Source organism: Falco peregrinus, chromosome 3 (genome assembly GCF_023634155.1).
Source record: "Falco peregrinus isolate bFalPer1 chromosome 3, bFalPer1.pri, whole genome shotgun sequence".
In the NCBI taxonomy this organism is placed as follows: domain Eukaryota; kingdom Metazoa; phylum Chordata; class Aves; order Falconiformes; family Falconidae; genus Falco; species Falco peregrinus.
Genome location: NC_073723.1, coordinates 43665622 through 43693199, shown reverse-complemented (window position 1 = coordinate 43693199; position 27578 = coordinate 43665622). Strand labels below are relative to the sequence as shown.

Here is a 27578-nt window from a genome sequence, read left to right as displayed (position 1 = left end):
CAAAGAGATCCAGTGCTTATTTTCTTCTATCAACCCACCATTTAAGTCTAAAGTTGCAAGGAGCTGCGGCAGCTGTTTCTTCTTTCCCAGATAAATGTCTGCGAATTACTTTCCTGCCTTACCTTCCACAGTACATTTCAAATCTGAGAAACACCAGAGTCGCAGAGGAGCCAGATTTCTAGACTGATTTAGGTAAGAAAAAGTTCCACCAGAGACAGCGATGTTTTTCCAGGTACACTTTACTCCCTTCATGTCAAATTATTTTCTGGTTTTACGGCTACAATTCAGCGTGAACATTCATGGTGTTTTGTTCTTGTTTGTTCGCTTTGTCCCGTTCTCATTTCTGTATAAGGCTTTCACAAGCATGTTTGCTGGCACGGTGAAGCGTGGCTGTTGGTGCTACTGACGGACTAGCAGAAATGTCACGCGTCTGAGTAGAACAGTTACGGCGCAGAGCCACACACGGTTCCTGGTCAGGGCCCGCTGATTCCAGCCGTAGCGTGGGAGCAAATCAAAGGTGCAACGCAGCCATAGGAGAGTAAAACTAGGTGCAAATTCAGAACTTCTGCTTTGTGGGGAAACTTCAATATTTCATAATGGGAGTGCATTCCAAATCCAAACAAGTATTTTGAAAGTTTCCAACTTAATCCTTTTTTCCCCTTGCTTCAAATGTCATGTTGTCAGTGTGTTGTAGGACCACAGCATATTCTGCAGTTATGTTAAATATGTTCTATTACAGTGTAGCAAAATGCTTCTTACTGTATTTTCTGAATTACTAAAGGCAGAGCTGCTTCTTAATACTGGAATACCAGAAGACAGCAGCACCTCTCCAGTATGAAATAAGCAAGATTTTAACATTGAAAAAGAAAAAAGGATATTTTAAATTTCATCTCTCCTTCCAAATCTGATCAAAGCAGTTTAGCTTTCAAAAATGTGGTATGAATCAAAGCTCCATTTCGAATTACGATTTTTGCGAACATTTTCACTAACAACCATAAAACAATCAGAAAGTTCAAATGCTGTCTCTTACCCCCATTCAAAATTGTCCTCTCTCCAGATTTTTCCATCCATTCATACATACAAATATTTTAAAATAAATGTTTTTTAAAAAAAACCCACAAAATTTTCAGAGGCGAGTTGCAAAAATGAAGCTTAAGTGAGTTCAGTGTTCCATTCTCCCAGCTACCACCAAGAAGCATGCGTTTTTCTCAGTAATAATTACTTCAAAAATATACCTAAAACACGTATCAGAAGGGCTCAGTTCTAGTGTGTGTGTGTACACATAAGTGTTAGAGCATAATATTAAGGTTTTTGTTTTTTCCTTAAAGACTTACGAGTTACTGACATCCCACCATAATTCCATTTCATACCCACACATACTTAAGGGAATACTTCTAAACTCTTCCATTGCAGATCACAAGAAAGGTTTCCAGTTTGGAAGGGTCTCCATTAGCTCAGTTGTTCTCACTTCAAGAAAAGAGAAAGGAAAACCAGGGTGAAGGATGAGAACCCCAAGAGAACTGGTTGACAGTTTTCCCTTTGCTAGCAGCCATGTGAGAAGCGGCATGTCGCAGCCAGTGCGAGCGAGCCAAGCGGGAGCCGAGCAGGGGAAGAGCTGGCTTTGCTGGAGCTGGAGAAGTGTGAATATTTATGCATCAAATGACAGCGTGACTGATGGCACTCAAGGGGAATCGCAGACTTAAAATGCAGGGGTTTACAGCAGGCCAAAGAATGGGACTGGATATACGTGTATGCAGTTGGGATGTAGCCAGACTATTACGGAACATAACAAGTGAGAGGGAGGTTAGATCCAGAGAGAACGAGACTCACTCTGCTGTTTCACCAGTGGAAGACTTTGACAGAGGTTTGCTTTAGCTAGACTGAGTTGCTTGGCTGCAGGATTCTCTGTGTGAAACCCCACAGCCCGCATTGTACAGGGAATAATTCATTCAGGCCTTAAATATTTTATTTAATGTACAAGAAACTAAAATCTTTCAGCTAGAAATACTCAAACTATAAAAAAGAAGTCATGCTCTAGCTGGCTTACACAGCATAAACCACATCGAGAAGTAGTAAAAATCTGTTAATTGTTTTTAAATGAGTATGTGTAAAGCAGAGGGCAGTGTGAGGTGGCACGGTAATGCCACGCTATACAGATCAGGAGGTGACTTCCCAACGCACTGCACTGCGTCAGTAACCCAGCATGCTCTCCAGAAGTATTGACATCCTCCTCTTGGAATTGCTAAAGCAGCGACTTTTTTTTAATGTGTGCTTCTCTGCCTTCCTTGGCCTGCACATGTTGGTGATGGCAGCTAAACCAAGAAGTACCGTGCTCAGTTAATACTAATCGCAGTAATGGACTAATAATGACAGCTACACATCAGGGCTTTATTTACTGGTTTGTATTTTCTTATTTTGAAGGCAAAGGACTCATTCGTTTTAACAGAAGCAACTGGCACCTCAGGGTTTAGTACCACTTATTTACTACCTTCGTTTTGGAATTCTGTTTCTTGAGAATGAAGATAAAGATCCTGTTATTCAAGGGGAGAATGCATGCAGGAGTTAAAATTTATTTGATTATCTTTATCAAAGGGCAATAAAATATAAATGGTAACAAAATACACAAAACATTGAATGCAAAAAGACAGATCCCGATTTCCTTATTCAGGAAAAATTCCTTTCTCATTTCAGAGAGGGTCTCAAGCGTAAGACGCTGAGCTGACACTGATACAGAGAAACTCCATTAGGAAAGGTTTTATTTCAGGGACAATTCCTTTGGACCTTCCTTTATTACAAAATTGACTTTTTCCACACACAAAAATGGTGATAGTTAACAATTTTTTCCACATAAATTTTTATCAAATACTGGTAATTTTCAAGTTCCATAAGAAACAACATCTTAGGAATAATCCAAGCAATTTCTTATACAAATGAAATCGGGTAAGACTCAGTCTTTTATTCCAAAACGTTTTTCTACAAACTATGTGTAACTGATTACACCTAACTTTACTGGACATGTAATTAGTGATTACTGTGACAGTCTAATACATTAACTCTCCAAGAAAGGAAGATCTTATTGCTCCAAACCCCTTTCTGAATTAAAGTATTAGTCTATTACATGGATCATTTCACAGCTGGCTCTGATTTATCTTGGTTTTGATTCAGCAATTAATTCTGCTCAGAATTAAGAGAACAGAAGGATGTAGCCAGTCATTTCTGTAGTCTCTGGTTACAGTGTCATTTGATGGAAGGGGTTAAGGTTCAAATACATCTTTTTTTAGCAGTGAACTCCTTCAAGGCCACATGACTTAAAACAACTGGGTTTTTTTTCCTAGCAAAGTAAAATGTATTGTTTACACTCACAGTATATAACATTTATCATTTAGTGACTGTAAATAAGCAGGTTCACATATTAATCGATTCCCCTCAGAGCTCTGTAAGTCAGAATAGCTACTTTGCACAATACACAGAGACAAAAAAAACAACCGTAAGAAAAGCAAGGAAAAGCCTTTCAGCTCCCCTTATTTTAACAGTTACACTCTGAATTACCCGTATTAACAGATCATGTGCTGAATTTTCATTCTGAAAAATCAATGGGCATATCTTGAACACTGACTTAATTTTTTGGCCGCTTTTTCCCCTTTCTGCCCCCATCTCTGAACTTTTGGATTGTGTGGCTTTTATAGCTATATCACAGACAGTTCTATGCACTGCTTTATACCTGCATATATAAAGAAATAATACAGCATTAAATTAACTTACACCTTGCACTGTTTTTAATGTGATATTTGTGAAATACAGGAATTTTTCATCGGTTACTGATCTAAAGTTCACATTTGAACTTTAGATCAGTAACTCTAACACTGTGTGTGTACACCATGATTATAAAGCTTATGTATCTATACATATATTCCGATTATGGTCAAAGCAGTACCAAGGGGAGGTGGTCAAGCTCTGATGCTTTATTTTTTTTTCCCTTTTGGTACTTCTAACACACCAGCATGCTACCACAGTACTGCGGATTGCTTCAAAAGCATCAGAATCTTTACTGGGGCAAGGCCTGGTCTCACACCTCCTAGGTCCTAGGAACAGTTTTTGGTGGGGAGAAATGCTACCAAATGGTGATCTATTTAGGAACCACGAAAGCAAATCTGACATATCCAAGTCTGCAGCTGGATGGGATGCATCTCAGGGTGCTGGAAGTGAATTTGAGGAGGTATAGCTGTTACGAAGGAATTAGTGGTTGGAATGCGGTCCTCCAAAATGTAGCATCTCATCTTTCTAGACAAGGGCACAATGATTGCATTTTCACCTGAAGTTTATTAAAGCATCTGCTTTCAATTTTTCAGATATAGGAGTATTCCTACACAATGTATGACAGGATACAGGAAGGCAAATATCAAAACAGTGTTAGTATCATTGCAGTAAATTAGTTTATTGGAACTGACTTCAGATGAATAGCTTCCAGGGTTATACTGAAGTTATTACAGGATTTATTTATATATCCCAATTCAAGTAGCTGTCTTATTTTAACCTCAAATTACTTCTTTAAATCTCCCATGCAGGTATCTGTTAAAAACCTGAAAACACAGTATTATTTCTTTACTTTGTTAATTTGATTGATGCTTTGTGTATATAAAAGTGATTTTTATAATTTTGTAAATTAGTTACAATAAAATTACATGCAATAAAGATTTAAGGATAGGAAAAAGTAAATACTGCATACTGGATGTCTGGTTCATTTATGTAATAACAATTATAGTGAACATTTAACACCTGAAAAATAGATATGCAAAGATTTGAGTTTGCTTTTTGTTTACTTCACCATCCTAAAGTAGTACTTCATTCCTGATACAATTTTGATGAAACCATTTACAAGATGCAACTAAGTCACAGAATAGCTTGCTCTATGTACACATTCAGTTTAAAATGTTACTGACCTATGGCTGTACTCCATGATCTTTCCAAACTAAATGATTCTAAATATTCATGTGTTTTACTTAGAAGGTTTCAAACAGTCTGGGTTTCAATGTTCTTGAAAGTCTGTTACAGCCTGCAGACCCAGATGTGCCCCCGTAATTTTTTTACCCACTACTGGCTGACAAGTTGCACATGCCATTTGGTCTTCTAACGGTCTAGGAAATAGCACGTATCTCCTGGAAGAGGCAGCAGACCAATGCAAGCAAACATGCTCCTGCCAGCTTGTCAATCAGCAGGCATATACTTCCTGACAAGAATGGGTCTATAGGATATCTGGTCATCCAGACATGTAGGAGTACATGTGGTCTAGCTGGCAGTCTGCTCATCAGGAGATGCACGCTCTCAGCGGTATTAAAAAGGATGTATTCTTTCCAAGAGCACAGCAGCTCTATCAGTGCAGGGGGTCTGTTATTGTATTTTTTAGATCCTTTCCCAGTTCTGGACACAGCCAGCATCACAGAGAACTAGAGTGAAGAGGCATGGGCATGGCCAAAAAGGGATGCTGTTTATCACTGTCTTTAGGATGCTGAATTTAAGTGTTAAGTACTACAGGTTTTGCCTATATAAAACTACTTCCTTTTTTTTTTTTTTTTTTAAATGACCACTATTGAAATGTAAGTTTAGACAGAAGATAATGCCATTTGTATATCATTGTGTATGTTTGTAATAACAGAGTTATATTTTTCCTTCTAAACAGATTATGAATTATCATGGGTAGAATCATTCAGCACCACATTCAGCAAGGCTGTAAACATGGATACAGAAAATACCATGCATGTACACAACACTGTAATGTTAATTACGGTCCTACAAAAGTACTTACACTCACCTTTGCAAGTAGTGCATACCCCCCAGAAAAAAAGGAACCAACCACTACATTAGCTGAATTGCCTGCTGAAACCTTACATGGGCCACAGTAATCAGAAACTGCTAATACCTGACCTCCATTCAAATGACTCTGCTTCAGCAACACTATTTAATTTCAGAACTTCACCTCATCTCTTTATCCTTACACTTTATCTAGCAATGACTCCTTTCATATCCTGTATCATGGCTGAATAATTCAATGACAAATAAATTCCTTACATTTCTCTTCCACAGCCTTCATCAGTTGCTGATTGATACTTCTTGGACCTCGCTGAGGAGATGTTTACATTTTTCCTTCAACACCATCACCGAAGAAAGGCAGTGAGAGGGGCTATAGCTGCTGAAGAGGCACTCCAGGGCTGTTCAAAACATGCTCTCAGCTCTGCCAAAGTGCTCCAGCTGGTTATCTCCGAATATTTAATGCACCTAACTCTGAATACAGTTGGAGTGCTTACAGGCTCTTCAGTGGCTAAAACTAGCTCTAGGGTGCTCAGCTAAAACTGCACTAGTTTGTACCTTGTGTCTGTATTTCTCTTTTTCCTGAAGCCAAGGCTGTTGGTAAGAGCATCTGCTGAAGAGCTAAGAAGAACTAACATGGCTTGCTGCAAGTTCCTTACATTTGAACTACTCTGCAGGATATGCACGGTGGCGAGGAGAGTGGCTTATGATTAGCTGGCGCAATCCAGTGTACTTACTATATGCTGACTGTTTCATTTAAAGATATTACCATATCGCTAATCACATAACATACACCGGAGAGACAAAAGGTGACTTTCCCACCAAATTCTGAATTGCTATGATATTGCTATGAATACTTATTCAAATATTTAATTCCATGAGTAAAGGATTGTAGGCAGAAAACTGCTGGTTACAGGTTAAGTTTACAACATCAAAATTTCAACAACTTCTCTACTCAGGGAAAATTAATAATAGTGTATCCCATTGGAAGGTATTAAGTATCTTTAAAATAGTTAAGTGATTTGTTTTCTTTAAATTACTTCCTGCCAATATCCATAACTCAAAATGTTCAAAACTAACTTATAATCCAATATAAAATTGCTATTGTTTTTATATCATCAAAACAGAAAGATTAATGACATATTTTAGTAATCTAGTAATAACTGGCATTTTTCATTGTTCAAGCTGTATGTAATCCTCAGTGGATCTTAGATGTAGGTTAAAAAGGTATTTAATGCCTGTTTTTAAGTTGCCAAGGTCAAACATCACCTAGCATGTATAGGGAAAGAGGAAACATCTGTTGGAATAATTTATTTGGCTAACACAGAAGGTAGGATTAAAATTCACTAATTTCTTTAGTCCTATACTGAATTTCAATTAAACAATACAGGTATTTGTTCAGTTTGACAAAATTTCCTCGCTTTACATATAGGCACATTAATGCATATCCCTAATTACTGGATCTGGCAAGGGAATACTGTGATTTGTCATTATTTCATATCAGCATATACTCTGAAAATGAATATTTTTGTATTTTGAGGGGGGGGGTTTTCCCCAAAAAAAACCTTTTTAAAGAATTCACAAACCTTTAACTAATTCCCAAGACTCTCTGGTTTCCATGGAATTCCACTAGTAACAAGATTAGAGTAAGTCTCAAGAGCAGTGATTACACATGAAATTAACGTATAGCAACCTTCAGCATACAAGATAAAAGTCCCACTTACAAGTTTTTCAAAAATATTAAATGCATGTCATCTGATTGTAGTTTATTCTAGCCTTTATATAAATCAGAGAAAAATCTTCTAGACTAATAGTAAAAAAAAAAAAAGAAACAAACCCAAATTGTTTAATTTGCAAATGTAAATTAATAAAAAATATAGACATCTTCTTCCAATCAAGTACGGAAGATGCAATCTTTGCCTTTCTAGGGTCAAAAGGGATTTCAACAGGGCCAGGATTGTACTCCAGCTTTGTAATACTAGGAAAACTTTTGTCAAGCAAAGCAGCTCAACAACTGGACAGCTTTTTAACATAGTAGAGTAGAATCAGAATGCTTTATCTCCACAGAGATAGTAGAAGTTCTTAAAATGAAGAAAACATCTTTCTGGGAGGTGCTGTACATGCATGTTCCATCCTTTATTAGGACTAAAGGGAATAGCAAATGAAAACCATAGTTTTATTCAGCCTGGCCCAAAAGACAGAATGCTAATAAAGATGAACTGCAAGCTGACAGAACACTGAGCATGTGGACAAACTAATTTTACAGTGGAATTAAAAGAAAAAAAAAAAAAGTATTTGTATGGCATGAGTATTAGCCTGTACACCTCTAAATTTCACAAGCCTTGACCATTCACTGGAAAATAATCACGCAGTAGTACTATTTTGTGGTAACTAGTGCATTGTTCCTGCAGTTCTTGTTTTTAAACTTCTCCACTGTTATATGCAGGGAAAAAAAATCAAGAATGGGTACATATATGATGAGTTAATTTTCTTTTTATACCAGAATATATACATTGTCATATGAAGAACAAAAATGATACTTTGGAAGACAGCAGCTTTGGGATTTGTAATACTTCTTCCCTTTCAAAGGGAAAGGCAGCTATTTTTAATCAGAACAAATAATCACAAGGAACAGAACTGATGGAATGGAAAGTGGGAAGCTGTCAAGAATGAATAGTATTAAATGTTGCTCAGTTAAATTTTCAAACATACTAATAAATTCCGAGATGAATGTAAAATAAAACACTGCATTTAGTAATTCAGTTACAAAAGAATACCTGTAGCAGTTGAATCTATTTATTTATTTTATCTACAGCATTGCATAAATGATGATTTTTTTATTGGCCAGTACAGCTGATAAATAATAAAACAGTGAGATTAAAAGTAGCATTAAAAATGTGGAAGCAGTGATACTAGGTCCCAAATACTGAACTAAACCATTACTACAGGTAAAGCTGGAAAAACTGTAAGTCCCAAACTGCAGATCCCTATGGGCAGATTTTATTTCCCCAAACAGTTGCATTACGGTTCACAAAGCTGCTTATGTGATTTTCTTTCTTGATCATCTTGATGACCTTGAGCTGATGCTACAAGAAAATGATAATCAAGTATATAATATGCTGAAACATGTCTGTTGGAAGTAAGCTATAATGATGAAAAGCGATTGCTTATCCTGCGTATTGCTGCATGCATGGGATCAGCCTTCACCAATGTTGTTGACAGTAACTGTACTGCCAAGAAATAACTTCACTATTATTTTACCTTTGAGGAAGATTACAATCAAATGCATATGACAGAAAATACTAACGCTGGAGGAAAGTTCTTGCTATTAGCTAGTCTACTGATTTATAACCAGAAACTGAAATCTATTATCCTGTCTTGCAAAGAAATAAAAACAATAAATAGAACATGGCTAAAAAAAAGCCTGAAACTGATCTCAGATTAAATTCTACCTTCATATACTCGTTTTCTAACTGAATCAGTAAGAGCTGTATGTACAAGCAATAACCAAGAGAACTCAAGAGGAAGATGTCTGAGGAACATACCTGAGTTTTCATCTAACCTTTTTTTCCCCAGGATTCTTGGCAGAGGTTTTCTTTTAACTTTGTGCATCTCAGACAAAACTAAAAAATGTGGTTTTTCTTTCACAAAGTCACTGTAGTGAAAGGGAAGAATAGGGTAAGATGTTTCAAAGTCAGCTGCAGAAAACAAAGAAAAAAGGATTAATTCAATATCCCAAGTCAAACCGTATCTATTTTGATATTCAGTATGATTGATCACAGGTTCCAATATACCTTGTTATAGAAAACACTGTAATAACCCTTAGGGTAAAATGCCTCAAGTTTGATACTTGAGAATGGAAAACTTTGTATGAAATTACGGGAAGTGCTGCAAACACTGATGAAAGTGAATATTAAAGCAGGTATTCCCATTCAGGTAGAGTTATTTGGAAGGGAGTAAATTCAATTGCATAGCACCTCCTTATATCCGTAGTTATTCAGAAGACAGAATATTACTTTCAGAACCATTGCAATTTGCATATGGCTTCCAAACACTGAGCAGACTGCAGCTTTGTTGGGGCTGAGGCTGACACATTGAGGGCTTTTCACTTCATGCCTTCAAAAATAACCATGAGATTTCATGAATTAACAATTTGAGATAGTATGGCTATAAAGAACATAGTTTCTTCCCCAATTTACATATCACAATTTATCTTCTGAAAACAACAATGTAACTGCCACCAATTTTATTTTATAAATGTGGTCATTCAAACCATTCTGAGTAATTCAAAGTCCAACATCTGTTTCCAAATCCTGCAAGATGGCAAGACGTACTGTTAAGTCATCTATGTTTTAATCTGCCACCTACTCTATAGTAACAACCATCCCCAGGCCACCATTTTTTAAAAAATTCCAAGTTTATTTCAGGTTTTGTTTGAGTTTCAAAGCTAACTTTTTTTCTTGCTTCAACAACATGTTGCCTTTTTTCTAGGTTTCAGGCTTTTTTTCCTCCAAGGCTTTGTTTTTTCCTTTCCAAGTTTAAAGTTTTTTACTTCTGCTAGACATGTATCTTGTGAAGGCCTTTACGAGGACTGGCAACTTACACATCAAATAAGTATCAACAAATAGATTTTACAAGTCTGATGTATTTCATGCATATTTATTCTAGAATGCTCAACAATTTTTTTTCTTTTTAAATGTGGAAAGTAATCATGAGTACTTACAAACGTTCAAAATGTACTAGCTACTTCTTTCCGTAACTCTGGGAGATTGGGATGGGAGGAAAAACCACCACATGAGCGAGTGCTAAGATTAAATTTTATATTGAAAAAGTTCATTTTCTACTCCTGTGTTTTGGTCTCACCACCAGTACAAGTCTCATTCTTAGTGTATTTACTGTTGGCTGCCATTTTCTTGTTTCCATAATGTTGCAAATAAGCATGAAGTAATTAGTTTGCTTACAAAAATGTAGATCTGCTGTGTGTTCATTTGTCATTCTTTCTTTGTTTTTTTTCCTGGCAGCTTTGAAGGCTTTCCAATTCATTAGGAACTGTCTTTCCATGTCTTTAATTTCCTTCCCGTCAAGGGATTCTGTCAAAGAGAATACTTTCTGTGATACCTGAAGTTAACTAAAAGGCTGTACAAAGCTGTATGTAATGCATACTGGTTCTACATTTGCTTTCTTCAAAACTTTTTTGCTCTTTTTAGTCTTTTGGTACACCCCCCCCCCCACCCCCCCCCAAACTATACAGCTTAAGAGAGAGAAACTGCACGTCTTGGCAATCAAGGAATCCTACTGATCATGAAGGCAGACAGACAGATTTGGCTCTTTAAGGTTAACTTTAGTTGCATAGGTGACGTAAAACTTATGCTCTGTTTCCTTGGTTGCATCTTCATTTTTGAGTCAGACCAAACGTAATGCCTAATTTGGCCACAAATTTAGGTTGTGTTAGAACTGTCCTAAGGCACTGTTATTTTCATTGTGCAGACAGGGTTTTCCTTTTTCATACTGACCAATATTTTGTACTCTCAGAAAAAAGAAAAATAAGTTCTGTAATTACAAGTTTTAAGGTAATTGCCACCTTTATCCCAAAAAGTAAAAATTGTGCATATTTTTTACTTGTTTCTACAGTATAAATACTTACATATAGAAGACTAAGTTGCTTCCTCGTATGCTAAAATTATCTCAAAACTGCATCACAATAAGGTTAAGATTAACAAGTATGTTCATTACATAAGTGTAAACTGCTTTTAAGGAAAAATGTTATATAACAAATTGAAACACAGTAAGGTACGACCTGTACAACTATAACTGTACAACTAAAATGCCTATGCAACTACTACAGGCTGATAGGTTAGTAGACTAAATTTATCTTTGAAAATCAGTTTCACAACATCTGGAATATGAACACAAAAATGTCACAGTCTTACAGCAATCTCACAAATTGTCTATTGTAACATGAATGATTGCTACTATTAATAGCAAAAGCTAAGCAACACTGTTTGTGGGGTTAATTGCATAAGGGGTTTTAGCTACATTACCTGTAAATAAATTTAACATAAATATCTATGGCAGTAGTTATGTTTACATACATCATACAATTCAGGAACGATTAATCTATCAGTTATTTTTCTAAACAGTGAGGGTTATGGATGGGTTTTGGGGCTGGCTCTTAGTTTTATTTTTTACCTAAAGTTCGTGACTGTACTACAATCCTGTCCCTGTATTTTGGTTTGTGGCAGATGGGGTTTCCTGCAAGATCCATTCTGCGTAGCTTTGTCCATTTGTTTAATACAACCTCCAAATCCTGCAATTGATACAAGAATAGAACATTTGTGATTATTTCCCCCCCTCTAGAGTAAAAATCAATAGTAATGTGATTCGTTCAGCCAGGCCCGACTCCTGCACACAAAAATAACTTCAGTGAGAATATTAATGTATCAATACACACATTAAGAATGTGCTTTTTCAAATAGAGTGATATGTAGCATTCCCTGAATGTATCATAATTGCACAGAAGAAATGGTGATGCTGTTGGAAAATGCATTTTTAAGGATACAGTAATGCCAGCTATGGAAAATTACCACTACAATCCCACTCATAAGCACCTAAAGCCGAGGAATTACCAGCCAAAAAATTTGTCTGATATGTAATGTCTGTTAGTGCATCCCCATGGTCTCACAGAGCCCTTACAGTATCAGTGTCTGGTTAGATTTTTAAAAATTTGTGGAAGAATAAATACTTCACAGAGAGCTGACTAAATAAAGCTAAAAATCATGGAAAACACAGTAGACTGCCTCTGGCTTTTTATGTATGTAAAGCTGTATTTTAAAGGAGAAACAGTGATCTCCCCCTAAATAACTGTGGGTGGTCAGTTATAGTATTGGCCCGAATAACGAAATTTTTGAAATATACCTTTCTCCATCTGGGTTTCTGTCTGGTTACCCAAGGGCAGTATGACCTAGATAAAACTTCTTCTGTCTTTAAAATACAATAAATTCAAATTAAAAGGATGCAAAGCTTAACAGATTGGTCCTTTCTACTCAGATACTCTACTTTCTGAAATACTTTCTTTTCAAAATTTCACTTAATTGTCATTCTTGACAGGCTTCCTTATTTGTGTGAAAAGCTTGAGGGGGGATTCAAAACAATCTGTATGAATACAAGAGAAGAGAGAATTTATGTTCTACAGTTGTAATAATTTGGAAAAAATCTACTAATCATGATGTGACACATTCTGAACTACAAAGTCTGTAGAATTTTGTAGCTTGATGCCAATAATGAAGTATCTTGTGAATCTTGTGGTGTAGATACCTCATAGCTCCTTTGAATTTAAAAAATCACCTGGGTAGCGCAAGCAGGGGGAATTCTGGTTTTACAGGCTCTACTCCCTTGGTAGAAAATCCTCCTGGGAATATTCTATGGGTTATATAATACATGTTTACAAAAAGCACATGGAAGAGGAATTGGCAGCACAGCCTCACACCTCCAAACTATATAATCTTTTGTCTATCAATGATGACGGTGATATCATCTATCACCTATTGCTATCCAGTGATGATAACATTTTTTTTAGAAAAGTAGAGAGCAGAAGTCTGGTTCTGTGAGGAGGAAGACTGATAAAACAATGCAAGAAACTCTGAGGACCAGTTCACGTTAAGAAATGTTGATACATCTCATAATATTACACAGCAAAGCTTTATCAGCATGTATCAGAATAGCAGTATGATAACCCCCACTATTTAGATGCTAACACTTAATCACAAACACAACAATTTAGGGGGAAAATATTTTAGGCCAGGCTTATTAAAAAAGAAATAGCATTTAGCAAGTGTATTTATTTATTCTTACCTGAGCATTCAGGCATTGTCATTGAAATCTGTAATGTGTTCTAGATTTCACTAGGAAGATTTTTTTCTAGTCATACTTTTGCAATACAAAATTGTCTATTACTGAAATAAAACGTATACAGTTTAACTTTGATAAATGTATACAGAGTCCTGTAGATTTTTGTTAGCTGTTACTTACTTGATAAATGACCCAGAACATGCTTACTCCAGTGTATGTTTATCTAAGAGCACACTAATCCTGTGCTGAAATATGATTACCCTTTCGATACGCTCTAGTTGTTCATTGCCTTCCTGTCTCTAATAAAGTGCTTTCACTTCGAGCCTTTCAATAAGCTGTACTAAAGGGACCAGACACTCTTCTGGGCAGTCTCCGTTTGATAAATGATCATGTCATGCTATCACTTTGAGGTCTGCTACAAAATACTGACGAGCAAATTATATTCCATTGGAGGAGGGAGAGGGGGAAGGGCAAGTGCCTTAGTAAGCAGCTGTAGTGCTGGCAGTAACATTCTTACCAATTAACGATGGCCATTTAAGAATTGGTATTTGACCAGTATGCTCCAGTTTTTATCGGAAACGTCCAGTCCAACTGCCCTAACTACATCTACAGACAGCAATTTGTCACCATTTTGATTACCTGTCATAATCTATTTGAGAAAATCTATAATTTTTCTCTTGTTCCTGACTCAATTCTGAAGCGAATGAATTCATCTTTTGTGATATCCTCTTGTCATAATCAATACTGGGCAGAGGTTGAATAAATTAAAGACTTAAGAAATACAGATTTTTATAGGTATTTCTAGCTGTATTGTCTCTATCCATCCAAATACTCACACAAGTCATAATCTTCCCAAAACCTGAAGTAATTAATAAACGAATAATATGTTGGCTTTTTGTAAACAGCAATATCTGTGGGGTTTTTTAAATAGGAATAGTCTTTGTAAAGAATTGCCTTAGTATTCCAACCCAAATACACTGCAGCCTAGAAGTCCTTGTGAACCTGACTAAAGTAAATCAGAAGCTCGATAAGATAAATGGAATAGCAAGCAATAGAAAACAAAGAAAAGCCAATTCTGTTAAAAATCAATTCTATTATTGATAACTGACCTGACATGCTTTTTACATGTGGTAGCTAGTCATAGTAAGTTATTTTGTATGAATTGAGAAAAATAATTTTGTTCTGTCTACTGTTCAGACTACATTATATAAACTTCAGTCATGTGAAACAAGGTCATATGCCTTAATGTCTGTTAATTATGCTGACAGTGCCCTGAACTAGCCAGAACCTTATGTGCTTGAATTTGCTAGCCCTAATTTTCAACTATGCTGAAATCAACATGGCATTGTTGAAAAGCGAGGGAGTAAGCACTTTCATAATAATGTGAAAAAACTGAGACAAACGTTTAGCTATAAATTATACAAAAGTGTGAAAAGTCTACATGAGAAGACTGTATTTTATGCATTTCTTATGCCTTTCAGGTTTCCCTCATTTTCAAAGGTTCCATATTATTCCTGCTGCCATCTACCTTTGCTACACAGGTCACTGCTGTTGACCAGCCCTGCTCAGACATGGATGGCTCCCCTACAGCTTCTCTTCCCACTGGGTGAAGCAGAGCTGGGGTACAGAGCTCTCTGACACTTCTCTGTCAAGCAGCACGCTATGGTCTCTCATCAATGCCAGACATTCCTGGGGATGTTCTTGATGGCAGCGATTGCGTAGCAGGAATGGGAAAACAGGGGACAGAGCTTTTGGCATGAAGAAGAGGTATACAGCAGAGTTTTGAAAGCAGAGCAGCAAGAGGGAGGAGAATGGAGGCAGCTTATGTGGGAATGAAAGAGCCTTTGCTGCATGTACAGTTTCAGCCAGCAGACGCAATTAAGTACATGTAGTAGAATTGTATACCCCCTAAAATCCTTTCAGATATCATATTGTAGAATAACATAAGCCATGAATCATGAAGTTCAGGGTTGCAAAGAAATTGAAACATACTCAAAACTTCCCACAGCTTTTTTTTTTTTTTTTTAAACAGTGGATGTATAAGATTGTTCTGCTAGATGTTCACTGTAAATCAAATCCCCTTAAATACACCTAAACCTGACTTTTTTTCCTTTTAATATTTTGCATGGCCTACTGCTTTTTCAACAGTTTTTTAAAATTTAAATATGAATTTATATTACTGATAAGCAGAGCCTACTAAAATGTAACCTCTAAAACACAGTAATTGTAGCTGGGAAGTTGGATATTCAGCTGCATTGCACTGTACGTTAGACATACAATCGGTATGGTCATTCATTGTGCAGGTCTGCAAAGATATGAATAGAAATACCCTATCTGCTCCATATTTTCAAAATTTGGGAGTTTAGAAAACACACGGGACTGTCACTCACAAAATTTTGCAGAGCTTGATCCAAGTTTACTGACGGCAGCAGCTAACTCAAATGCTAACCACCTAATTTTTCAGAAATTGACCATATAACATGGAAATCCAAATGTCCAATTGATTTGGGTAAATATTAACTTTGGTATTTCTGATTATTAAATAATGAAATTTAATAATGACTAAATAATATATACACAGTTACTGAATAATGCAGTCTTCTTGTCCTTTCCTTAATCTGTTTCAGAAGATACTGCTTTTTCCTTTGAGATACTGAAAACACTGTTTCTGACCTGGCATCCTCATTCTTAAAATAATAGGTTCTTTGGCTAAGACAATCTTGTTTTAAAGGTTATCACAACTGAAGTCGTGTATTTATAAGGAAGAAAAAAGACAAAAAAAATCCCTTTAATATGTTTTATTGAGAAAATGAATCCTTTTCAAAGGGGAGCTTTGGAAATACTACCTATTTTAAAAAAGCTTACTGTTATTTTGATGTAACTAATACATTCAATATGTTTTTAATTACCCAGCAAAAAGCTACATGAATTGTATTTGGATAGGAATTCAATCACAACTGCCAGTCCAAAACACAGCTTGAAACAGCATACATTAATAATCCTCTAGCAAAAAAGAAATGCATCATTCAACATTTTTTAAGATTAAATTATAAAAAATTAAGAGTCCAAATAAAGTACATTGACCTAGATAATTGACAGATTATGCACACAAAATACTGGCATCTCCTCATTGGTGAACAGAACTGCCAAATTTAATATAAAAGATATTAAATGTTCTAAGAATTAAGAATAATAGTTATTTTAATAATTACTGAGCAATGAAAGTTAACTTGTCTAAAGAAATAGAATGTATATGCAAACTAGTAATGAAAGAGTTTATTTTAACCAAGGCTTTGTCTTGATGATTTGGGTTATGATTTAAACCGATTCATTTTAGTATTTATTAATAAAAATATATATTTCAAAAAAAGCAGAACACTAATGCCTATGGCTTATACTAAAACAGTGTTTATCAGTCATTCATGAAGTTTGTTCCATGCCTCCACCATACAATGACAGTGTCAGCATGCTGTTCAACATAAATCAGATATTCAGTTACTAGCATGACAAATTATTTTTTTAACTGCTCTTTATGATGTCTTTTACTTTTTGACATAACTTATAAAAATAATGAGAAGTGACAAGGCCAATACTCCTGTTCCTTTTTGAGAAGATAAGCTGGAAATTGTAAGCCTAGAACATTCTATTTGAACCACATTCACTACTGCAGAAGAAAGAGCAAAAGCACTTTAATTTCATTTGTTTTAGCTGCTGCTGTGGAAGATAGAGCTCTTGCTTATGAAGTCATGTCTTTCCTTAGCAGAAATTTATGAAAGAAATTTGATGTATACTTTCATGACAAATACTTTCTACGCTACTTCAGTAACAATAGGCAAAGAGTTATTTTGATATTAGAACAGCTGCAAAATCAGCTAGACGATCTGATAACTAAGCAGCAGTTTTTATTTACATTAAAATAGAGAAATAAAAACTGTAATATGGTAAAATGTTTCAAGTTAATGAACAAACAATGGCCATGTCATCTTTGCAAATTAAGCCACTGGTTGTCACTCAGATGGCCAAAACATACACGCCAACTCTACATTTTGGACATATTATACTATAGTTATAATTTCCGTACATTTACTACTCAGTTAATAGATACATGCACAATTGCCCCTTTATGTAGGATTAAAGGACATTTGGACATCCTAGATGAATGGTTCTCCATTTTTAATCTCAACAAAATTTTTGGATGAGAAAAGACAGCATGATTGGAAAGCTAGAGGTTCAGTAACTGTAGAATTAAAGTTTATTTTTACTCACCTGTTTAGATGAATTTGACTAATTTCTTATCACCCATACTAGAGAGAACAAATATTTATTTTTGTACCTTCATATGTTGAATTTGATTGTCAACTGCTCTAAGATAAGAAAGATTTTCCAAAACTGCCAGTTCTTCTAATTCATCAATGTTATTATTGCTGATATTCAACACAGACAAAGACTTCTGGAGGAAGAAAAGAAGAAAAAGAAAATTATTTTTTTTATGCCATGAATGAGTTAAGTTGTAAATTCTTACAGAAAACTCTCTTAAAGGAAGAACAAGCATATGAAGCAGAAACATGCAAATACAACTACCACATAACTTACACATTGTTTTATGTTGGTTTTCCAGCTTGTCCTAAAATACTGTTTATTTTTGTCAAAGCAAAGTAAGATTATTTCTCAATTATTTCAGGAATTCTTAGTAAATACATTATTTTTGGTTTTCTCTAAACATGTTTACATGCTTTACAGAGTTCTGTGAGTGCCACTAACTACATTTGAAGTATGAAATAGACACAGAAAATGACTGCCTTTTCCAAGGTTACATCTGAACTGCATAGAGCTGAAATCCATATCTGATACCACACTGTCTCATTTAACAGCTGGACTTGGACTATGCTGTTTTTCTTTAAGGCTTGATCCTACAAACCTCTCGGTATACTATTCCTTACCCCTTTTTTGGAACACTAGTGAGTCAAATAATGCACGTTTTGTGAGACATATAATGTCTTTTATAACAGACAAGTTAGATCTTTACATTCTAGATAAATAACTGAAACACATTTATTTTTTATCTCAGGAAATACTTAATGTAGTTTCACATAAAAGGAAGAAGAAGCTTTTATCTCTAGAAGATTAAAAAGGACACCTTATCTAGAGAGTTTAGAATTATACCACATACAGGATTTATGTGAATCCCGTTAGACGGTTAGAAAATGTCTATTTCAGCAGTGTGTATACGAAGGGCAACCCCCTTCTAAAATCTGACCAAGATCTACATTGCAGACAGAAATTACCAGTTTCATCCCGATACACACAGCGCATAAACTGTCAAAAGATTCATGATATTGTCATCATCAAAACATTCCCTTGTGCTACACAGAGAGCTATATGGTCCCATTTTTTTTGGCTCTTCCATCTCTGACAGCATTAAAAGCCCAGAAACAGATAGAAGATAATGAAGTAAGAAGTGTTGTCTTAAGGAGGTACCAAACACTTAGCACTCAATGGATAAAAATAAAATGCTTTTACATGTACTTTCCACAAAGATGTTACATGGTCAAGAATGCAAAGTATTTCTTACAAAACTAAACAAAAGAAAACCCACACCAAAAGACCTTAAAAGCCAAAAAGAACAAAATGCTAGTGACTCTAGGCCAGGATGCTGAAAAACACTGAAGTATGTGGGTTATCATCCTGCAAATATTATAGTTATATAACGTCCCTCAACTACTGTAATTTCTCCAATATAGAAGGAACAAAGTAAAAGTGCTCTCACAGGAATGGCTTCTATCTATTCAATGAAAGTGGCAATGCATGTCTTCAATTACTTAATCTCAGACCAGGAGTTAGAGCTAGGTCAAATATTTATGATATACACACAAACAGAAGAACTCACTTTTCAGCAAGTTGTTCATCTTCACAAAAAAAGCTTATCAAGCCCTGACTACGCTTTGGGAGATACAACAACATATTTTTTTTTTAGTATAGAACTATATCTATTAGTAACTAAACCTATTTTTTTTTAATCACTTCAATAATACATTTGATGTTTAGGAAGCAATTAACATGTTGAAAGAAAACTTCAAAAGCTGACTTTCCTGAAATCTTAACATACCACAACACAGAAAAACTGCAGAACTAAACCTGAATGCTTTTGATTGTCTCTTAATATCCAGAAATAAAGCTGTTTGCCCCTTTTTTTTTGCCATTGCATTATCTAGAGAAACTCAAAAGGCAGTAAATAAACTAACATTACAATCAAATAAGAGAAATACCAACAAACTAATTCACTACTAAGTAGACTAAGATAACTAACAGTGATAAATTCCTACCCCTTTTTTTTCCAGTTTATTCACATTCTGTTGGTATAAGGTATCCACACACTTCCTGACTTAATCTCTCTTTTTGTTCTTATTTCCATCCTTCATACAAAAATAAACAAAGAAGTAGAATGTGCTGGACTCCTTGCTTATACGAGAACTGGGATGGGAGTCCCTTGGTAGAATTTGTGAGAATTGGCAGAAAAGGAAAACACACAGTGTTCAAATCCTGATCACTTCTCTTACAAATACTGATCTACTGATTAACAGTCCATTGAAATTCTCAAAATGTACTTACTGCCAGGGACCTAAGAGATCTGGGATCAAACAGAAGCTTTTCACCAAGAGGGAGATGTTGACTTTCAACATGTAACTCCCTTATTTCTTCTATTTTATCCAAACCCTCTACTACAGTGATGCAGTTGCCCCCCAAATACCTGCAGAACAGAACACAAAATAGATTTAAATATCCTTTGAAAATAAAACCAAACACAAGGCCTCAATATATTACTTTTTTTTTTTTAAGTATTATTGAATAATACTTGGAAACTATAATAGAAAAAGCAAATAACCTAGCACATGAGTAGAACATACAGCTAACAGATCCAAGGTTTTTTTAGCATTTTTATATATTACTGCTATTATTAATTATTACTATTAAATGGCTGAAAAAAGAAAATAATTTAATTGTAAATAAGTATGTTAAGATGATATGTTGTTACTTATAGAATACTTCATCAAAAAAATTATGAGCAATTACTTTTATTTGAAAAGCAAAATTTAAGAGCTGAAAGGACCTTAATGGGCTATATAATTTTTAAATTTCTTAGTGTATAATTATTCTTCTACTAGTAAAATAAATGTATTCTTTTCAACTTACAGTTTTTCAAGGTTTTTCAGTGATGAGAGATTTTCTATACATGAAATACAATTGTTCTGAAGGTAAAGGTGTGTTATATTTGAAGCAAAGTCCAAGTTCTGGATTTGTCTGATGTGGTTATCATATAAATATAGAACTCTAAGATTTTTACACAAAGAGAGGTCACCCTGAAATAAACAATAACAAATTAATGCTACACAGAGTTCACTCACTGCCTGCTTCTGGAAGCGGCTGATTTTTTTTTTGTATTTAAGTTCTGCTGCATGATTTATACGCTTTCACCTTTAACAAACACTTTTGACAACTATTCTTCCTAAGAAAGCTGAGTTAGTGCCTGGAATCATAACATTTATGACTGAAATCTGTCATTACTATTCTGCCATACAGAAGCCGAGGACTACAGCCATCATCAGCAGGTACATCACATCCTATGAGACTTCATTCTCTTCTTCTCTTCCCTGCCTTCATCAGATGGACTTCAGAAAAGCACAGTTGTTAAGTGTAGTTGGCTCCATCAAACCTCAGTGGTGTCATGCAAACCAATTCCTTTCTTGGCAAAGGAATACTGATTTATACAAAAACTTGCACTTAATGTATTTTGATACATTTCCGAGTCCAGGATTCCACTCAAATGTCAAGTTTCTTCGGATGTATTCCTCTTAAATAACTAAAAGGTCACACGTTCTTATGAGGGTTTCTGTAAAACTTCTCTATGGCACCTGATGAACCAGTTCCTAATGAAATGGACTGATCAGATTAGTAACTTGCTATGGCTGTGCACATTCCTAGGAGTGGGCTGAATAAGCCCCGTTTGCTTGCATGCATCTGTTCACATAGAACAAGCTATTTAATCTTGACTGAAATCACACTTTTGAAGCAGAAATCCACCATACACAACAATTCAGTTGTTCAGGGTTCAGCAGTTTCAAAGTGTGCTCAGTATCTTGAGGGGATATGAATTAACTCAGGACTTACTGAAACCTGTATAAATTTCCTATTATTAAACTCAAAGGAAGGAGGACTGGGTTAAGTTTGCACGTTTAGTCTTTGAAAATGAAAAGGTCATGGATTATTTTTTACATCAATAAGCCCCAGGGAGCAATTTAAAAAAAAAAAAAAAAGAAGTAGATTTTAACCTGACTAATTTGAAAAAGCCACTACACCAGTCCAAATTTGTTAACCTCACTGGGCTTATATCCTGTTCCCGAACTCCCTTTTCCTTTCTCAGACTTCCTCTGAAATCTAAGGAATAAATCACAGATAGATTGAAAAGATTGTGCTGTGAGTTAACAACTCTTTGTAAAATTCCCAAGACTAGAAAAAATATGGTATTAACGAGAATAAAATGTGTTGCACTTAACAGTATGTAGTATCATTACTACTTCCTTTAAAAATAATAAAATCTGATCCACCTTGCATCTTTTAGTTGCATATTATAAAGGTAACTATCAATAAATACAAAACTTTAAATAAAAACCTCAAACTGTTGCTGAAAATATGAACTTTGTTTTTTAACCTCAGACCTCAAGTGTCCAAGAACACTATAGCTAGATTTCAATAGAGCTACAGCACTGCTGTCAAAGCCCTGCACCTACTGATTCAATGGCAACAGCCTGGCTGTATTCTATAGAAGAAATGTCAGGTTTAAATGATTAACTTGAAATATTCTCTTTCTTAAGTAGATCAAGAGGTAAGAAAGTGGAGTTACCATTTCCATTCTGGTGACTTCCTGAAACCTCTTTTACAATGTAGCAACCATACGGAATAATCAAAATAGCAAATTTTTCATGTGTTTGTTTGTTTGGTTTGATTTGGTTTTAAAGCTGCAGATTTCTATAATAGTTCTGTGAAATACTTCACTTTAACACCTCGGTTCATCTCTCTTGTGTAATTGCTTATATGGACTTTCTATTTTAATTAATTAATGGCAAAATAGTATACTGATAATACACAGATTATATATATTTCCACAGTTTCAGGTAAGTAAAATACTTCAACAAGATTTTTGCCACATAAGGAAAAAAAGTGTTTGGTCAATAATAATAACACCCTGCAGGCTGTTGGAGTTAGTCACCCACTCTGATGTTTTACATTAAAAGTTAACAGCTGAAATTTTCACATTTCAAATGCCACACATTTAAAATCCATTTAAACACTTTTATGTACCAGCAGTGTTCCACACAACAACAGCGGTGAATGCTGAAACATGTTCCCAAACAGATGTATTATTAAGGCTTAATTGCAAGTCAATATAAATGCTATCTATATGTAGCTACAGCTGTTATAAAATAGAAACTTGGCTTTGCTTGTCTCCGCAATTATAAACAACTCATCGTAACAGTGACTACTAAACACTTGAGTAGACAGGATAAAAGGAATAAAGAAAAAAAAATCTTACAATTGCATTTATATTTTTATCTGATAAATTCAGATGAGTTATTTTTCGCACATACTGTCCAAAGTCCTCTTCACTGTGATTCTTGTGACTGATGCTTTTAGCAATTAGGCCCATTGTTAGTCGAACCATAATTCTGTAATAGGCTAAACTGCTCTACTGCTTCTTTTGATAGCGGTCTTGTAAGTAGTTTTATAAAATGCCTTAAAAACAAAAAGGGAAAATGTTATACTACTTATACCCCGGATCTGCAACAATGCTTACACGTATGCTTCAAATCTGCTGTTTCCCCACTAATCCCCTTTTTACTTAGTGACATGTGTAATTTTTGCTGCTTATAAAAACCTACACCTTTTTTGCTGTCATTTTTCAAACTTTTAGTGTATTAAATAACATTTAAAACTGATTGTTATATTTGATTTGTTTCACTGTGCTTAAGTGAATTTAATTTCTAGTCTTAATCTTTTTTGTAAGAAATACGAGCACAATGGTTCACAGCAGAAGTAATTTTTGCACATAAAGAACTAATTAATGGCATCTCATTAATTATTACTTAGACAAGACACCACTCTATAGCAGGTTTTACAGGCTGTGAGAAGGGGTATAAAGCTACAGTACTCTCCACACATCTGCATAGTACTTTTGTCATGCACACAACTGCATGTGCTTTTCTTATGCACAGTGAAAAACTTGAGTTTTTTGCTGAGGCATACTGTAGAGACTCTCAGAACAATACCAACTTTTTTTTAAAACTCTGGCCATTGTTCCAAGTAAGCTTATAAACTGAAAAGAGGGGGGGAGGGAAGAAGGCAATACACCTTTTTTCAAACTGGATGTATAAATGTTCTGGGGATAAAAATACCCTAACAAATATAACTTAACAACTCATAATAAAAAGGCTGCTTTTTTTTGCCAGTACATAATACCATGTACATGATGTATTTTAGCCAATACACAATGCCCCCACATCAGTATATCAAAACCGAGGAGACAGCAAAAAGCATCCCAATACTAAAGCTCATGCAGCCACATGACAGTGAATCCTCCTTGCCAGCATTACATTTATGAGAAACCGAGGAAAAGCAAAGATTGGAACTGTGAAGACAGAAGAAACTTCCTTACTTACTACGCAAAGCTGAGCTCAGTAGTTCCCCCTTACCCATGTGGGATTTATTTTTGCCTTTTTTTAAAGGTGGGGGAAGAAGGAAAGCTGATTAAAAAAAAAAAATCAACTGAGAAGTGTGTTTCCTTCTTGCTTTTCGAATAAAAATACCTTTCAGAGCCCTTTCCTAGACCACCTTCCAAAACAAGCAGTAACAGCAAAGGCAAAGCCAGGCTGCCAGCGCGGGGCTTTGCACGAGGCGGGTCCCCTCCGGTCCCCCAGCGCCCAGAGCCCTTGGGCTTCACACTGCCGGCCCCTCCCCCCCGCCCCCCGGCAGCAGAAGGCCTGACGACGACAAGGGCCACCCGCCACCCAGCACACCCCACGGGAAGGCTGCTTTGATGTCCCTGCCCATAAGCGGAGAGGGACAGGCAGGGGACAGGACCCGCTCCCCACGTCCGTCCCTGCCGCAGCCCCGCTCTCCCCTCACCTCCCGGCCGCGGCCGCCGGGCGGAACCGCACCGGTTGCCGTGGCAACCACACACCAACAGTCGCAGAGACGCAAGGCAGCCGGCGCGCGCCCTTCCCGCCCAATCAGCGCTGAGGAGAGAGCACCCGGCCGGGGGACGGACGGGCGATTGCGCCTGCGCAGCTCCGGCCCGCGCAGGGCGTCGCGTGGGCCGGGCGCGCGGGGGCGGCGGGCTTCGGCGCCGTCGAGGCCGTGGCTGCGGGCAGCGCCGGAGGGACCGTGGGGTTGGGGGCTGCTCCGGCTTGCTGGTGGCCGTGCCTCCCCTGGCAGACCCCTTATGTGCCCGCGAGGGTCAGCAGGGGTGGGGGACGGGTGTTGCTTGTTAGCCTGCAGTTAGGGGCCTCCCTGTGCCTCTGAGGCAAAAGGGTGTTGCTGTGCAGCAGGTCGGGGCCCACCTCAGGAGTCTGTAGGAGAGGAAATGCAGGGGAATTTTCCAAAAGAAAACTGAAACCTGCTAATGCAAATGAATTTTGAACATCTCCCCTACAAAAAATTCATTGCCTTACTAACGTCTAAATAATATGTGTTCTGAAATTCTGTTTATCTGCAGATTTTCCATGCTTCTTGCATGTGATACATTTTTGTGACTGTAAATTACTGGAAAAACCGAAATTAGGTGGTTCAATTCCCCCATGCTTAGAAGTGTTAGTATTTCAACAAATTTGATGCTGTATTTAACAGCAATGTTTATTAAAAAAAGGTTTGCTAATTTTTGCAATGATAAAATAGTCCTATTTGGGGTTTGTTTTTGTTGTGATTTTTTTTTAAATCAATACTGTATCAAACTTTTTGGTGCCTTTTTAAATGAATGAATGAATTGCTGTTGACACATCAGTGGGAGGAGTGGCTGATACACCAGAGGGTCGTGCTGCCATCCAGCGGGACCTTGACAGGCTGGAGAAATGGGTCATCAGGGCCCTGAAGTTCAACACAATGCCCTGCCTCTGGGGAGGAACGACCCCGGGCACCAGCACAGGCTGGGGGCTGACCAGCTGGAAAGCAGCTTGGCAGAAAAGGACCTGGGGGTCTTGGTGGACACCAAATTGAACATGAGCCAGCAATGTGCCCATGCTGCGAAGAAAGCAAATAGTATCCTGGGCTGCATTAGAGGAATATTGCCAGTTGTGGAAGGAGGTTATCCTGCCTCCTTATTCAGCGCTGGTGAGGCCACACCTGGAGTGCTCTGTCCAGTTCTGGGCTGAAGGGACTGCTGCATCTCTCTTTTGAGGAGAAGCTGAGAGAGCTGGGACTGTTCAGCCTGGAGAAGAGAAGGCTCAGGAGGATCTCATCAATGTATATAAATCCTGGATGGGAGGGTGCAAAGAGGATAGACCCAGGCTTTTTTTAGTGGTGCCCAGTGACAGTACCAGAGGCAACAGGCACGAACTGAAAACACAGGAGGTTCCCTCTGAACATCAGGAAACACTTTTTCACTGTCAGTGTGACCAAGCACTGGCACAGGTTACCCAGGGAGATTGTGGAGTCTCCATCCTTGGAGATGTTCAAAAGTTGTCTGGACATAGTTCTGACCAACCAGCTCTAGGGAGCCCTCCGTGAGTGGATATGTTGGACCAGATGACCTCCAGAGGTCCCTTCCCACATCTACTATTCTGTGATTCTATCAATTAAGCATATGAATAACTCACTGAAGTCAGGAAGTTATACATGTTATGTACTTGCTGTGTTGAAACATAAAAGTGTACCAGCTGGTCAGTGACAAAATACATTGCTTCCAATGAAACCAGGATTAGGACTTTATTTCTTTTATGGTAAACATGACACAAAATTTTGTTACGAGCATATGTGTTCCACTTCAACCTTTGTTAGAAATGCAGACAAGGTATAAAGAGTCCCATCCTTTCAACCTCAAATTTCCTATATCCTTCTCTCTGAGGATACGAAAGATCATAAGATGTGCTTATTTCTGTGGTGGAATCCAAACGGAGCATGCCCTGGAGCTGCTTGTTCTGGGAAATGTTTCTGTAGAAAAAGTATGCTAATATTCTGAAAGTTAATTTTGGACTTAGTTTGTTCTCCCTCATGGCTGTAGATTTTGCAGGTGTCTAGGGCTGTCTGTTAGTAATTTGATTTACAGGCAGAAAAAGCTATGAGAAGTTTCAGAGAGAGTATTTATTAATTAAGATTTGAAATAGGATTCTCATCTACTGGCACAGAGTATTAAACAATCATCTGTTACTCTCCAGGATGGCGGTAATTTGGCTGAGTACAAAAAGCCCTTGACTTCAAAAAAGCTTTTGGAAATACCTGTGTAAAATCATTGATGGCTATATTTCATACAGTTCCAGACTGGAACACTGAAGTTTACTCCTAAGGACATAAAACACCTGAAAAGCCTCCCTTGCGAAAGCACTACCATGCATTTTGCGTAGAGCTATTTCTGCATATATGGATTCTAAATATGGGGTGTGTCATATAATAAAACAAATGTTTTAGAAGATATACTTCTAATTGTAAAAAATTAAATTTAAGCCTAATGATTTCTGACAGACTTTTTCAGGGTCAAGTTTCAAACTTTTTATTCAGTCAGATTTTTTCCCAAGTATCTCTTTCCTTCCTCTTCTGTGGCTAGACAGCTATATAAAATGGAATCAACACAGTTGCTTCATTATAGTTGTTTTAATATGTAGAATATGTCTGAAACAGTTTTCCACTGAATTTAAATTTGTTTAGGTTTTTATGTTTTCAAA

General features: G+C 36.6%; 1 protein-coding gene across 2 annotated transcripts; it reads right to left on the bottom strand.

Moving 5' to 3' along the window:
• Positions 1–2301: 2301 nt before the first annotated feature.
• Positions 2302–24935, bottom strand: PPP1R42 (protein phosphatase 1 regulatory subunit 42). 2 transcript variants are annotated; one of them, XM_055800997.1, is made up of 9 exons: positions 24832–24935; positions 23243–23442; positions 20845–21011; positions 20263–20401; positions 17987–18103; positions 11995–12112; positions 10767–10895; positions 9351–9503; positions 2302–8891 (listed from the first exon to the last, which is right to left on the bottom strand). In XM_055800997.1, the coding sequence occupies exons 2-9, from the start codon at positions 23369–23371 to the stop codon at positions 8827–8829; spliced, it is 1017 nt and encodes a 338-aa protein (XP_055656972.1). In that variant the 5' UTR covers positions 23372–23442; positions 24832–24935; the 3' UTR covers positions 2302–8826. The 2 variants fall into 2 exon arrangements, with proteins under 2 accessions (XP_055656972.1, XP_055656971.1); XM_055800996.1 differs by lacking the exon at positions 2302–8891 and having other exon boundaries at positions 9126–9503.
• Positions 24936–27578: the final 2643 nt, after the last annotated feature.

What these genes read in the sequence shown, in the direction of transcription:
- PPP1R42 (XM_055800996.1), bottom strand. Translation starts at nt 23,371, where the DNA reads ATGGTTCGACTAACAATGGGCCTAATTGCTAAAAGCATCAGTCACAAG. An exon ending in AGTACAGTCACGAACTTTAG is followed by an intron (nt 10,896 to 11,994) that starts GTAAAAAATAAA and finishes TCTCTTTGACAG; the next exon opens with AATCCCTTGACGGGAAGGAA. An exon ending in CACAGCAGATCTACATTTTT is followed by an intron (nt 9,504 to 10,766) that starts GTAAGCAAACTA and finishes TGTTTTCTGCAG; the next exon opens with CTGACTTTGAAACATCTTAC.